Source organism: Gracilinanus agilis, chromosome 6 (genome assembly GCF_016433145.1).
Source record: "Gracilinanus agilis isolate LMUSP501 chromosome 6, AgileGrace, whole genome shotgun sequence".
In the NCBI taxonomy this organism is placed as follows: domain Eukaryota; kingdom Metazoa; phylum Chordata; class Mammalia; order Didelphimorphia; family Didelphidae; genus Gracilinanus; species Gracilinanus agilis.
The window spans coordinates 283899017-283912688 of NC_058135.1; the positions used below are offsets into that span (position 1 = coordinate 283899017).

The window sequence follows — 13672 nt, forward strand, 5'->3', positions numbered from 1 at the left end:
ACACAACTCCAATTGCCACCCTAGCCCTTACTGCTCTTCTGAATTAGAATTGATTCTAAGATAGAAGATAAGGGTTTAAATAAAAATTCAAGACCACTAATTGAGCTGATACATCAGCCACATCTTTTCCAAAGGTCTTTTTTGCTCAAGACTTCTTTCCTTTTTGTACCTAGCGCAGGCTCTGCACACAGTAGGCACTAAAATATTTGTGACTTGAGTTCTTCAAAAGGCTTTTAATCTCCTAAAATCATGGCTAACATTTATACGAACTTTAAAGTTTGCAAAATGCTTTACATACATCATTTCTTTTGATCCTCTCAATGGCCCCAAGAATTCGGTGCTATCGTTATATCCATGGGAAGAGAAGGAACCTGGGGCTCAGAGGAATAAGAAGGAACGAAGGAACGATTCAAACTCAGACCTTCCTGACTCCACGGTTCAGAGTATATCGACTTACTCTGCTGGGGTTTGTGTTCTTACATCCCTTAACTTGAGACCCCCTCGCTTAGAGGGTCCAGAAAGAGCCAGTGGAACCCCCATGTTCCCTGGGCTTTGAAGCCTCCTCAGCTCGATGTGTTAGCAAAGCAAGCTGTGATTTCACAGCCTCTCTCTCCACCCTGCTCACACCTCCCAAGTTAGTAACAACCTGTGAAGTAGGGCATTGCTACCCTCCCTTCCCTCCTTCCTTCATGAATAAGGATGTTCTCCAAGCCTGAACCCAGGCCTGGGAAGGCTACTGCCTCAATAAGACACGTCCAAGCTTGACTTCTTTTATAAGAATATATAGCCTGGGTTCATCCTTATTCATATATATGCTAAATCTGCTTTCCTACTCTTAAAGTCTATTTCCCTATTACGCTTCCCATAAAACCACTTACCATGGGCTGCCATGATGGATCTTCAACCATTGTCTTGAGTCATCGGTGACATGGTTCTCCCCAACTACAACAGGGAGGTGCCTTAGGACACAGAATGTTAGAGTTGGATGAGACCTTAGAATAAGGAATTGTAGATTTTAAAATTAATATTCAACATCTCCAAAGTATAATATTTATAAAGATTTATTAATATTTAACTAGAGAGCTAGAGAAAACACCTCACCTACTCATGTGGAAGAAAGAGCAAGAGAGGCGTTTCCTGAAACTTAAATACAATAATGTAAAAAGACACACGTAAACCCAAAGGAAAAGGGAATTTGGGGATGAGGGAAGAATTCTGGGAGATGAAGTCTAAAGGATATAACATTTTCACTTTTATAGAATGTCAGGGAAGAGGAGGAGGGAGCAGAGGGATCTGGATCAGAGCCATAGAAGACAGAACAGACAATGCCTGGCCTGGCAGGAAGGGACCTTAGGATACAGAATCTTAGACCAAATACTTGGACCTGGGAGGGACATTGGAAGCAATCTGGCCCAAGTATTTCATTTTACAGATCAGGAAACTGAGGCCCAGAACAGTCAAGCTATTTGGCCAGGGTCGCCCAGCTGGTAGGCACCAATGGAGAGATTTGGAACAACAACTTTCTACTTGAGTCCAGTCCTCCATCCACTAAGTCGTAGAAGAGAGAACAGAAATACTGGAGCTGGAAGGGGCCTTAGGATACAGGATGCGAGAGCAGAGGGGACCTTGGAGATCACTGAGCCCAACCCTCTGATTTTATAGAAGAAGAATCTGAGGCCCAGGGAATCGCACGCTGGTTAATAGAAAGGGAGGGCAGGAGGGAAAGGAATAAGCATTTCTATAGAGCCTACTATGTGCCTGGCACTGTGCTCACCATGTTACAAATATTATCTTCTTGGATCCTCATAATAATCTTAGAAGATAGATGATACTGTAAATCCTGTTTTATAGCTGAGCAAATAGAGGTGAAGTGACTTGTCCAGGGTTACACAGCTAGTAAGCATCTAAGGCCATATTCGAACTCAGGTCTTCCTGACTCCAAGCTCTTTGATCTGACCCCCCAGGTCAGTGCTTTTTCCTAAGGTACACCTCCCTCTATTGCCCTGCTGGGAAGTTGAGGTAACTCTTGTCAAATGTTTAAATACCTCTGGACCAGGGGCCAGGTTCTAACCGCAGTGTCCTGAATGACCTTAGTCAAGTCTCTTCCCATTTGACAAATGGGCAAACTGAGTCCCAGAGAGGGAAATATGAACAGCTACCCAGCCCAGTCTCCTCACAGAGCTGTCAAGGAGGGATCAAAGGAGACAACAAATATGGAAATGGCTTTGACAAATTCTAAATGATGCAATGTTATCAATTTTCTCAGTTCTCCAGTTGATGAAAGATGAATCCCACTGAGCTCCCTGGTCTCATCTGGTGGGCTCAAAGCTACAAAGGGGCTTTCCAGACCATCAAGAGCAGTGTCTCCATTTTACCAGTGAACTAAAGGAAGCCCAGAGAGGGGAAAGGAACTTTTTTCTTTTATTGTTTCATTCTTTCTACTTATTTTCTTTTACCCAGATGTTTTGACATCATATAGAGAAGGGACTTTTCCAAGATCATACAGTGAAATAGAACCAGGATTTGAATCAGGTTCCTTAACTTTTTTTAAAAAATAATTTGGCCCTGATAACAAGGATGACAGTAATAATATTAGCAAATAGGAGATGTAGCATGGTATAGAACCTAGAAATCTGATCTCAGAGTCAGGAAGACCATGGTTTAAGTCCTGTCTTCCTGGCTGTGTGACCCAGGACAAGTCTCTTATCTCAGTGACCCAGACAAAACTTTTTTTAAACCCTTACCTTCTGTTTTAATATCAATTCTAAGACAGAAGACAGATAGAGACTGGGCAAATGGGGTTGAGTGATTTGTCCAAGGTCATCCAGCTGGGAAGTGTCTGAACCCAGACTTGAACCCAGGTCCTTCTGACTACAGGCCCAGTGCTCTATCTACTGTGCTGCCTAGCTGCCCCAAATCAGGAAAGACTTTAAGAGTATATGAAGACAGAGCCAGAACCAGTCTTTGCTGCTGGGAGAAGTTCCTCACTTGAGGAACCTATGCCAAATGTCCAGCCAAAAATGAATAATAATGGTTGATATGTATAGTATGTTTTAAGGTCTGCAAAATGCTTTGCGTGTGCCAATTCATTTAATCCTCAGCACAACCTGGAGGGTAGGTGTGATTAGTATTCCCATTTTATAGATGAGGAACTAAGGCATAAAGATGTTAAATAGCTTGCAGTGGATTGTTGAGGCAGGATTCAAACCCAGGTCTCCCTGACTCCAAGTTCATCCCTCTCGCCTTTATGTCAGAGTGATATCTCTGAGTGTTGAGTTCAACACTTAGCAGCTGTTCATCCTTAAAAGCCATCAGCCAGCCCATGGAGAGCCAGGAAGGAAAGGAGAGGGGCAGACATATACTTGGCATTTCTATGGCATTTTATGGTTCCCAAAATGATTTCCTTGGTCCCCATCACCCTTCAAGGCAGGGAGTGAGGTATTATTGTCCCCCTTTTTGCAGACAAAGAGATTCAAGGCTGAGAAGAATGAAGTGACTTCTGGGAATAGAAAATGGTAGAGATGGATTCTAATCCCATTTCTTTGTCCCCAAACCCAAAGTCCTTTTCACTATAGCACAGCTAGTCCCCTTCAGAACAGACAGTGTCCTCTCTCCCCACTCCCATCCAACTCTTTACATCTTCATAGAAGGGAGTTCAGAGGCCATTCGCCCTTCTTTGACAGATGAGGGCACCAGCCATCTCACCAGCTGCCTAGATCTTTCTACATTTGCACAACTGGCCCAGTCCCCCTGCCCTGCCATGACTCACATACCCAATTTCCAGCAAAGGACTTATCCAAAGCCCTTACACTTCTACAGGGCCAGGCACAGAACCAGTCAAAGAACACTTATCAATCACCTCCTGTGTACCAGGCACCATGCTAGGTTTGGGATACAAAGACAGTAAATGAAACAATCTCACAACAGATCACACAGAACTTACATTCTAACAGGGATCTGTAAAGTGTGCATCGAATAAGGAAACAAGCTAATTTAGTACAAGATAGTTCAGAAGAGGAGGTGATAGCATCTGGGGATCAAGGAAGACTTTCTGTTGAAGATGGTACTTGGGCTGTGTCTTGAGGGAAGAGGGAGATTCTAAGAGGTAGAGAAGAGGGAAGAATTCCAGGCAGCTGGGATAGCCAGAGCAAAGACCGAGAAGAAGGAGATGAAATCCGGGCAGTGAGAAATATTAGAAGATCAGTTTGGTCAGATCACAAAGTATGAGAGGGGGGAATAATGTCCAGTGAGAAGTTAGGTTGGGTGTTTGTTTGTTTGTTTGTTTTTTAATTCCAAATTTTACAAAAGCGAACAAATATTTCCACATTTCCTATATGTTTAACTAACTTTTCTTCATTTCTGCATAATAAATTCCATTCCAAAGTGTCCCAGCTTCCTCCCTCCCCTCCCCATATCACAAAACATATCATCTAAGAGGCCAATATGTACATATAAATGAAGTCTTTCATGTTTCCCCTTTCTGTTCGCTTTCTGAAGGTAATATTTGGTTTATTCTTCCAGCATTAATTCTGTGGCTGTGTATAATGTTCTCCTGGTTCTACTCATCTCACTGTTCATCATCCCATGTAGTTCTTTCCAAGTTTTTTTAAATCAGGCTGTTCATCATTTGTTATGGCACAGTAGTATTCCATCACAATCACATACCACAATTTGTCCAGCCATTCCCCAAATGACAAGAATTCCTTCAGTTTCCAATTCTTTGCCACCACAAAGAGAATTGCTATAAATACTTTAGAACACATGAGTTCTTTCCCTCTTTCCCTGATCTCCTTGGGAAACAGACCCAGCAAATAGTATTTCTGGGTCTAAGGGTATACAAAGTAATTCCAAATTGCTCTCCAGCATGGTTGGATCAATGCACAGCTCCACCAACAGTGCATTAGTGTTCCTATTTTTCCACAACCCCTCCGCATTTGGCACTTTGCCCTTTTGTCATTTTAGCCAATCTGGTGGGTGTGAGGAGATATCTCAGAGCTGTTTTGGTTTGCATTTCTCTAATCAGTAGTGATTTAAAGCATTTTATCATATGCCTATATATGGCTTTGATTTTTTTCATCCAAAATTTTTTTATATCTTTTGCCCATTTATAAATTGGGGGATGGCTCTTATTCTTATATATCTGACAAAGTTCTCAATACATTTTATTTTATTTATTTATTTATTTTAAAAACCCTCACCTTCCATCTTGGAGTCGATACTGAGTATTGGCTCCAAGGCAGAAGATTGGTAAGGGTGGGCAATGGGGGTCAAGTAACTTGTCCAGGGTCACACAGCTGGGAAGTGTCCAAGGCCAGATTTGAACCTAAGACCTCCCATCTCTAGGCCTGGTTCTCAATCCACTGAGCTATTGCCGCCCTCTTAATACATTTTAGATATGAGATCTCTATATGAAAGGCTGTCTATAAAAATCCCTCCCCTAATTTTCTGCTTTCCTTCTTGGCAGCATTGATTTTATTTATATAAAAACTTTTCAGTTTAATGTACCTAAAATTATTTTATATTTCATAATTCTCTCCATCTCTTATTGACTCATAAATTCCTCTCCTATCCATAAATCTGTATGTTCCCTGTTCTTCTAATTTACTTATAGCATCTCCTTTTATGTCTAAATCAGGTATCCATTTTGATATTATCTTAGTGAATGGTATAAGGTATTGGTCTATACCTAGTTTCTACCTAACTAGTTTCTAGTTATTCCAGCAATTTTTACCAAATATTAATTTTTTATCCCTGAAACCTGGTTTTCTGATTCTATAAGTATAAAATTACTGTAATCTTTTACTGCTCTTTGTTGTATGTCTATTCTGTTCTACTGATATACCTTTCTATTTCTTAGCCAGTACCAGAGTTTTGATAATTACTGCTTTATAATACAAATTAGATTGGATTTTAAAAGTTAAACAGAGATGGGCAGCTGAGTGACTCAGGGGATTGAGAGCCAAGTCTGCAGATCCTGGGTTCAAATCTGACCTCTGACACTAACTGTGTGACCTTGGGCAAGTCACTTAATCCATACTGTCTAACCCTTACTAATCTTCTGCCTGGGAAATGATACTATTGATTCTAAGACAGAAGGTAAACATTTTTTTAAATGTTAAATAGAGGAGTTTATGTTTTTATATTAGAGGTAATAGGAAGCCACTGGAGTTTATAGAGTAAGAGAGTGACAGAATAGGATCTGTCAAAGAAAATTACTTTGGCATCTGTGTAAGGCTGCTAGGTGGCACAGTAGATAGAGAGTCATGCCTGAAATCAGGAAGACCTGAGTTCAAATCTGACCTCAGACACTTATTAGCTGTGTGACCCAGGTCAATTCACTTCACTCTTTGATTCAGTTTCCTCATCTGTAAAAAATGAGCTAGAGAAGGACATGGCCGATCACCCCAGGATCTCAGCCAAGAAAACCTCAAATGGGGTCATGAAGAGTAGAATATGACTGGCAGCAACAAACATATTTGGGAGGAAGGGATTCCGAAATAAAAGAATAAGGGAAAAGAGGGGTGTCAAATGATCTAAATTGTCCTTCTTTAATGTAATTTTTATTTTTACTTTTAAAAATTAGCAAGAATTTATTTTCTCTCCTTCTTACCTTCTTTCCTCTGCTCGTCAGAAATGAGAGAGAGGAAGGGGAGGTGAAAGGATGCAAGTCTTGAGGAGAAGGGAGAAGTTTTAGGAAAGCTTTGGTGGGGACAGAGATAATTAGGAAAAATAAAAAAATTACCTTACAACAGTGAGGGCCCAGTTGAAGATGGATGCTGTGAATTTATAATGTGCCCAGTCAGCACAGTTGTGAGATTTCCTCCAGTTTCAGCAGGAATGGAAGATGCATCTGCTTCAGGAGTAAACCAGAGCTGAGGTTTGGCATGGAATAATCAATGTTAGAACAAGAAAGCCTGGAGAGCAGAGAGCGGTGAAGACTTGCTAATGAGAAGATTAAGATTACAAAAGAAAGGAAGAGAAGTTAAAGCAGGGGTAAAGGCCTGAGAAAATATTAAAGGATGAAGGTCTTGATGAGGGCGAAAGATGAATTTGGGAGAAGTAAGTCACTGGAAGAGATGGAGTGGTAAGAGATTAATGTCAAAGAGAGGAATGTCAGAATTTTACATTAGAGAAATGTGACTCTTGTGGGTAATGGTGAGATCTAGTAGGTGGATGTCCTTTGTGGCTTGGGGGGAGTAGGTCAGGGGATCTAATGAAGCCAAGGAATTGAAAGGTTAGGGAGTCCAGTGGGTACATGTTGAGGTCCTCTAATATAAGGCCAGGAGTTAAAGAGAAGGAGATGGTGAGGTGCTGACCTCCTTGAAAAAGGAGGAAGAAGGAGCCTGGAAGCCTAGAGACAACAGCCACCATTATCTGGATTAGGTTACAAAAAAAAAGAATACTATGAATTTCAAAAGAGGAAATGCTATTGGTAAGGAGAGAGCCAGAAAGCAGTATTGGGGAACAAGAAGTATTCTGCCTCTTTCTCTAGGGTTAGTGGTCAGGAGGAGGAGAGAGGGAGGGAGGGATAGGAAAGAATAAAGTCAGTGGAGATGGTCTGAGATGTAAAGTCATCAGGGAGAATCAGTGAGCCTAATAGTGGAAGGAGTGTGAGAGAAAATGGTTCAGGATGAAGGAAAGCTTATTTATTATGGAACAGTAATTGCAGAGGACACAAAGAAAAGGGCAGATTGGAGTGACCTGGGTGGTGTGGGATTGAAGAAGATGGGGGTGAGAACAGAATGTGGAGGCTAGGGATGGATTTCTCTCATGGGACCAATGATTGATTAACACAAGGATGGGGAGAAAAACAGTGAAAATTGAGAGAAGATAGGTGGGAAATTGTTAGTCATCGGGGGAATAGCGGGTGGTTAAAAAAAATAAAGCTCTCAGCCCCCAAGGTGTGATATAGATATAGCCAGAGATATAGAACCTTAGCTGCTCTCGACAGCTCAGTATGGGGGACTGGATGGGGGAATCAAGGTGTCGAGATGGGTTTAGGTCTTGGGATAATCTACTCTAATTCAGCTGGTTTTCCTTATGAGTAAGGAAAGGACCATCCCAAAGTAAGTCCCCAAGTGAATTAAGTGGAGAAATGAGGCCAACATCATCATAATATGTTCATTGTGTGAGTTACAAAAATGAATACTATTTTGGTGCTAACAGCACCCTTGAAAGCTATTTCCACAATCTGTGTAACTAAGGGAACTTGAGATCCAGAGAGGGAAGGGGATTTGCCCAAGGTCACACAGCAGCAAAGTGACAGACACAAATCAAGCCAATTCTTATGACTTCAAATTCAGCCAGCTTTCTCATGAACCACGTGAGCCTTGATAAACAGCAACTACCTGCAAAGCCATTGGGAGGTAATATATATGTACAAATAAGTGAGGTTAGCTATTATTACTACTAATATTTCTTTGCAAGTCTGACCATGTCATTCCTTTGCCCCCAAACCCTCAATGGCTGTCTACTGACTCTGAGAGGAAAAAGAAGACCTATTCAGATGGACAATGAGTACCCTTCACCCCGTGGCATTTTTAGTCTATTTCTAGCTTTCCAATTTACTTCCCTTCACCCATTTCATTCCTTCAAAACTGGACAGCCACATGCTCCCTGAACCCCAGCTCTCTCCCTTCTTGGGCATTCTACCCTCTGGGTGTTCTTAAGCATGTCAGTCTCTGGACCTCAGTTTCCTCATCTGTAAAATGAAGGGGCTTGCCTAATAGAACTCCAGAACCCTGCTGGCTCTCAATTGTGCTCTCAGAGACAAGGTAGGAGAGGAACCAAGTGGGAGAAGAAGAAATTAAACTCCAGTCTTCTAGTCTGTATATTGGCCCTTATTATTTATTGGTATTTGTATTCACCAATAAGTTGTTAGTGATATAGAAAGGCTCTTGAGTTGATGTAATCCTGGATTGGCAGTTGGGGAAAAAAAATGGCTATTTTAAGCAATTGAAGAAAATTCCTTCTCAGACTAGTTATATAAAACCTGGTTTATTTTAACTTTTAAAATGGTAAGAAAGGGAAAGGAAAGGAAAACAGGAAGATAATTATAGTAAAATAGTCCCTAACACTAATAAATCCAATCTATATTTCCCCCAAAATTTGCCTTGCAAAAGACTGCTTCTTGATTACCAAAGGTAGTCCTCCTTAATCTACACTATCTAACTAAATTGCCCAATTAACTATCTTTCTATTCTAACATTAAAATATAATTTTATAAATACTAATAGATAAAACTGGATTTCTTCTTCTGGTCAGATGTAACACAACCTGTCAGAATTCTTCACTGACACCTTCACTCAGCAGTAGCACTATAGTGTCATCTACTGGCTGAATAGAGGAACTGCAACCACTCTTCTCTTGTCTGCTAGGATGTTTTCGAGAAATATCAATAGATTTTCTCCAACTCACAGAGCAAGCTCCTTGAACCACCTTCCTTATTCAGGACACTCCAAAGAGTGAATTCTTGGTCCAGCTGCCTTTCCCAAGGCTCCTTGGGTCAGTTTTCTTCCCATTATCCTTTTAAGATTCCACTCTGTCTTAAAGAAATGCAGCTCTCTCAAACTCAGCTCTCCATCCACTAGTTCCTAACCTATCAATAATCTTTTTATTGCTTACTTAATTAAAAAAATACTTATAACAAAACCCCTGCAGGGCTCTTTCTATAACACCTTGGCAGCCATTTTTGCCTCCACCCTTGGGCTAGGTTCCTCTCTTATATGACCTTTTGTTTTCCAGCCTCTCTGGCCACAATGACCTCAGCCCCTGCCACCAATGGGGTGTTTGTGGTCATCCCTCCGAATAATGCCAGTGGTATCCGACCAGGTCCAGCGATGTTGCCCAGGACCCTGTGCCAGTCTCCTGGGGCATTGCAGTTTGAAGAGACACCCCTGGGGGCACAGCCTTCTGGGAGTGTGCCACATCAGAGACTTCCACCAGCAGAAACATTCCTGAATGGGGAGCCCAAGGCCTTAGGGGTAAGCCCCACATCAGTATCTGATTTGGGCTGGGATGGGGGAGTGAAGGGAGATGCTTTTGGGGGGCAAGGACAAGGATTGAGGGGAGTCTCTGGGAAAAAAGAACCGTGGATTTCAGAGTTGAGAGGAAGCCCAATTGTCTAGTTATTCTAGCCCACATCTGAATTAGATTCTTCTCCATAATATCCCTGACAAGTAAGCATCCAGTCTTTGCTTGAAGACCTTTGGTGACAGTTTACTACCTTCTGAGCTAGTCCAGTCCATTTTTATGTAAATACTTTTGCAAGGAGCCATATTGGGCCAGGATAGTTGCCAGTTACTGAGGTTGGAATGCAGAATACAGGGGGGCATGAGCTGGCATGAAACCAAAAAGTCTGTTGAGAGCACCCTGTAAATTGAGACTGATTTCTATCCTAAGGGTCTCAGTCTTGAGAATGGTGGGAGGGTAGGCATTTCAAAATTGTCTCTTAGCTAAGGTTAACTTAATCCTTATAGCAATGGTCGGCAACCTTTTTGGCCATGAGAGCCATAAATGCCTGTGGAAGGAGGAGGATGGAGGTGGAAGGTGCTGGAATATGGGGCAGGGGCTGAAGGGCCCCCTGGGGCACATCCTGGGGTTCTGCCCGGACTGACCGGTTGGGAGGTGGAGCCAGATATGGCTCCAGAGCCATACGTTGCCGACCCCTGCCTTATAGGAGTAGTTACCTAGGCTCACTGCTCATCCAGTGCTATCAGCATCCATTCCTATACATCATCAATATTACACAACTTTCTAAATATCAACAAGAAGATAAATAAGAAGATAAAAATGGAGATCAACTCTGTTAAATCAAGCCAACTTGAACTGAGCTAGAATATCAAGCAACTGGAGTCAAGCCTTAGCCTGACTGCCTGACTAAGACAATTTGCCTGGCAGGTTCAGTGAATCAGCTTCACCTGAAAACTTCAGAAGATTTATTATAAGCTTAGTTAGTTAAACAAGGTTCTAGGTTTTATTCTCAATCTCTCTTTCCTCTGTATTTCAACTCATCCTTTCCCTAACCTTGTTTGCCTTCATTAAATAAGTTAAAAAGAGAGAAGCCTGTACTGACCTGAGCTGAAGATTCTTAGGGGAAAGTTGTCAGTTAAAACTTCTCCTATCTATCATCAAGCTCATTCAAGTTCTTATTGATCTTCTATCATCAGGATCAATATCACAACCAACAAACCGCAGTCAGTTATAACATCTTTAATAGATTGAGTTTATTAATATTCATTTCATCTAAAGAACTAAATTCATTTAGCACTGACAGTTGGGGGAAAATCTTTTACTTCCTCATTGGTCAGTTGTAAAGAAGGAATCAACTGGGTGGTGGAGTCTGTCAGCTGATTTAACACAGACCACAGCCAGCTGCAGAGTCACCAAATCTTACTTAAAGCAACTTCATTCACCTGGGTTAAACCACCTAGATAAGAGGTCTCATAACCTCCTTTACAGTTTTGACCAAGCCAGCATTAGGGTTTGAAAGAACCTTATAGATTTTGAAGAAGGATGGCTGCAGCACGGATAATCTATTTTTATGAGTAGTTTTCTGCTGTTTTACATGATTTGGCGAGAGGTTTATACATTGTAGGTACAGACAATCCCACAATATTTCCTAAAAATAATGAAGCTTTATGATACTTACAAATGCCTTACTGTGAGCATAGCAGAAGTCATTGCTTTCTTGCCAACGTTGGGAGCTATGTTACTGTCTCTGTGTCAGGGTATATGGGCTATGAAGGAATGGTTGGGACATGTGTGTGGAAATGCTGATGATAATAAGGCAATTATTCTGGCATTGAAGGAGCAAATTAGACAACTGATAGAGAAAAATAGGAAAATAAGAGGACAACAACTAGATGCTCATACTATTATGCAACTTGAAATAATAGAAAAACAGCAACCCGACCCCTGTGCAATAAAGGAAGAGAACAGTATAGAGACAGAGAAAAATGCAGAAACTACTGTGTCCATACTTCCCATTTGTGATCACACACTTTTACAGGCGAATTCTGGGATAGTTCATGTAAAGGGATACAAACCTTTTACTGGAAATGACTTGGAAATTTTGAGATGGTTTCCCAAATTCTATCTAGATCCACATAAAAATATAAAAGAAATGAAAAGGGTCTTTAAGCTTTATAATCCACCTCTTGAAGATGTTGAATTTTTATTGACTGAAATTTATTCTTCCAGGGGAAAAATGAAATTCATTGAGGAAACAAGAAATAATCAGAATTTGACATCATGGCCAACAGACTTTTTGGCCTCATGCCAGCTCATGCCACCCCTGCATTCTGCATTCCAACCTCAATAACTGGCAACTATCCTGGCCCAATATGGCTTTTTGCAAAAGTACTTACGCTTCTGGGACCAAACACCCCAAATCTCAAACATCCTCTGTATAAAATCACTCCTGTCTAAAGCCATCTATCCACAATCCTCTCCCCACTCCCAGCAACCCCAGCTATCCATTCTCTGTGGTTCTTTCCTCAAACTGCCCCCAACTTCCTCATCAGCACTCTAACTTCAATCTGAAGAATAAAGGCTGATGGCCATCCAAGTCTACCCCTTCAGAAAGCATATGGCAAGAGGAAACATCCCAAAGCAGACCACCTCTCACATACCCTTCATCCATGGGCTCCCCCAGGAGATCCCTGTGGTCTGCCAGACCTCAACAATAAGCTTTTGGGTTAGACCATTTCTAGGTTCAAACAAAGTTAATAAATGATAAATTATTAAAACTTAATGATAAATTTTGTTTAATTTAATGATAAATAATAATATATAATATATTATTACATTATTATATATTATTATAATATATATTATTATAATATATTATATTATATTATATATTATATAAATAATAAATAATAATTTTTCTACATGTCCATTTCCCCATCCCACACAGCTCCATTCCCAAATTAGGAACTTAGGGTAATTGTTATCTTCCCAAGAAGCAACCTTCATTCTGCCTCCTAGAATTCCTGAAGTTTCCTCTCAAGTCCACCTCAAATTTAGGGTCAGGGTTTTCTCCTACAAGACATCTCTTTCTTCCCTACTCCCACCTACAGTTGCTAGTGCTCTCTCTCTTGGAATTACTTTGTTGAAGCTTCATATTTGTATATATTATGGGTCCCCATTAGACTGTAAGCTCCTTGAGGGCAAGGATGGAATCGTTTTTGGTTTTACATCCCTAGTACTTGACACAGTGCCCAGCCCCTGGTATAGCTGGTGAATCATGTACCAAAAGAGGCTCCTGGGGGAAGGAAGTGCTGGTAGCATAGGCAGCATAGTCCCCCAAACTTCAAGGATAATGCTGTGGCCATAAAGTGCTACAAAACCACAGAAGCTGGAAGACAGGCATTCCTGATTCCGGGGTTCCCTATTGCTTCTCCCCTACTGACAGACGGTCCAGATTTTGATCGGCCTCATCTACATCAGCTTCGGCAGCGTCCTGCTCATGTTTCGGAGAGGCTACATTGGCATGTTGTTCATCGATGGAGGGATCCCCTTCTGGGGAGGCGTGTGTGTGAGTACAGAGCAGGGGACATGGAGTTTGGATGGATGAAGCCAGTGTGAGGGGCTCTGCATGGGGGGAGGTTTTTTTACCCCTTCAGATCTTTCCCAGCCACCACTGACAAATTCTACCCATAAGCCAGGC

The 13672-nt window shown here is 41.4% G+C and overlaps 1 protein-coding gene across 1 annotated transcript in view; it reads left to right on the forward strand.

The window, feature by feature from the left end:
• Positions 1-9758: 9758 nt before the first annotated feature.
• Positions 9759-13672, forward strand: part of LOC123252750 (membrane-spanning 4-domains subfamily A member 15-like) — an 8612-nt gene continuing 4698 nt past the window's right edge. Inside the window, exons 1-2 of the mRNA XM_044681997.1 lie at positions 9759-9983; positions 13418-13540. Of these exons, the coding sequence (XP_044537932.1) occupies positions 9759-9983; positions 13418-13540 (348 nt within the window). The remainder of the gene's footprint in view (positions 9984-13417; positions 13541-13672) is intronic.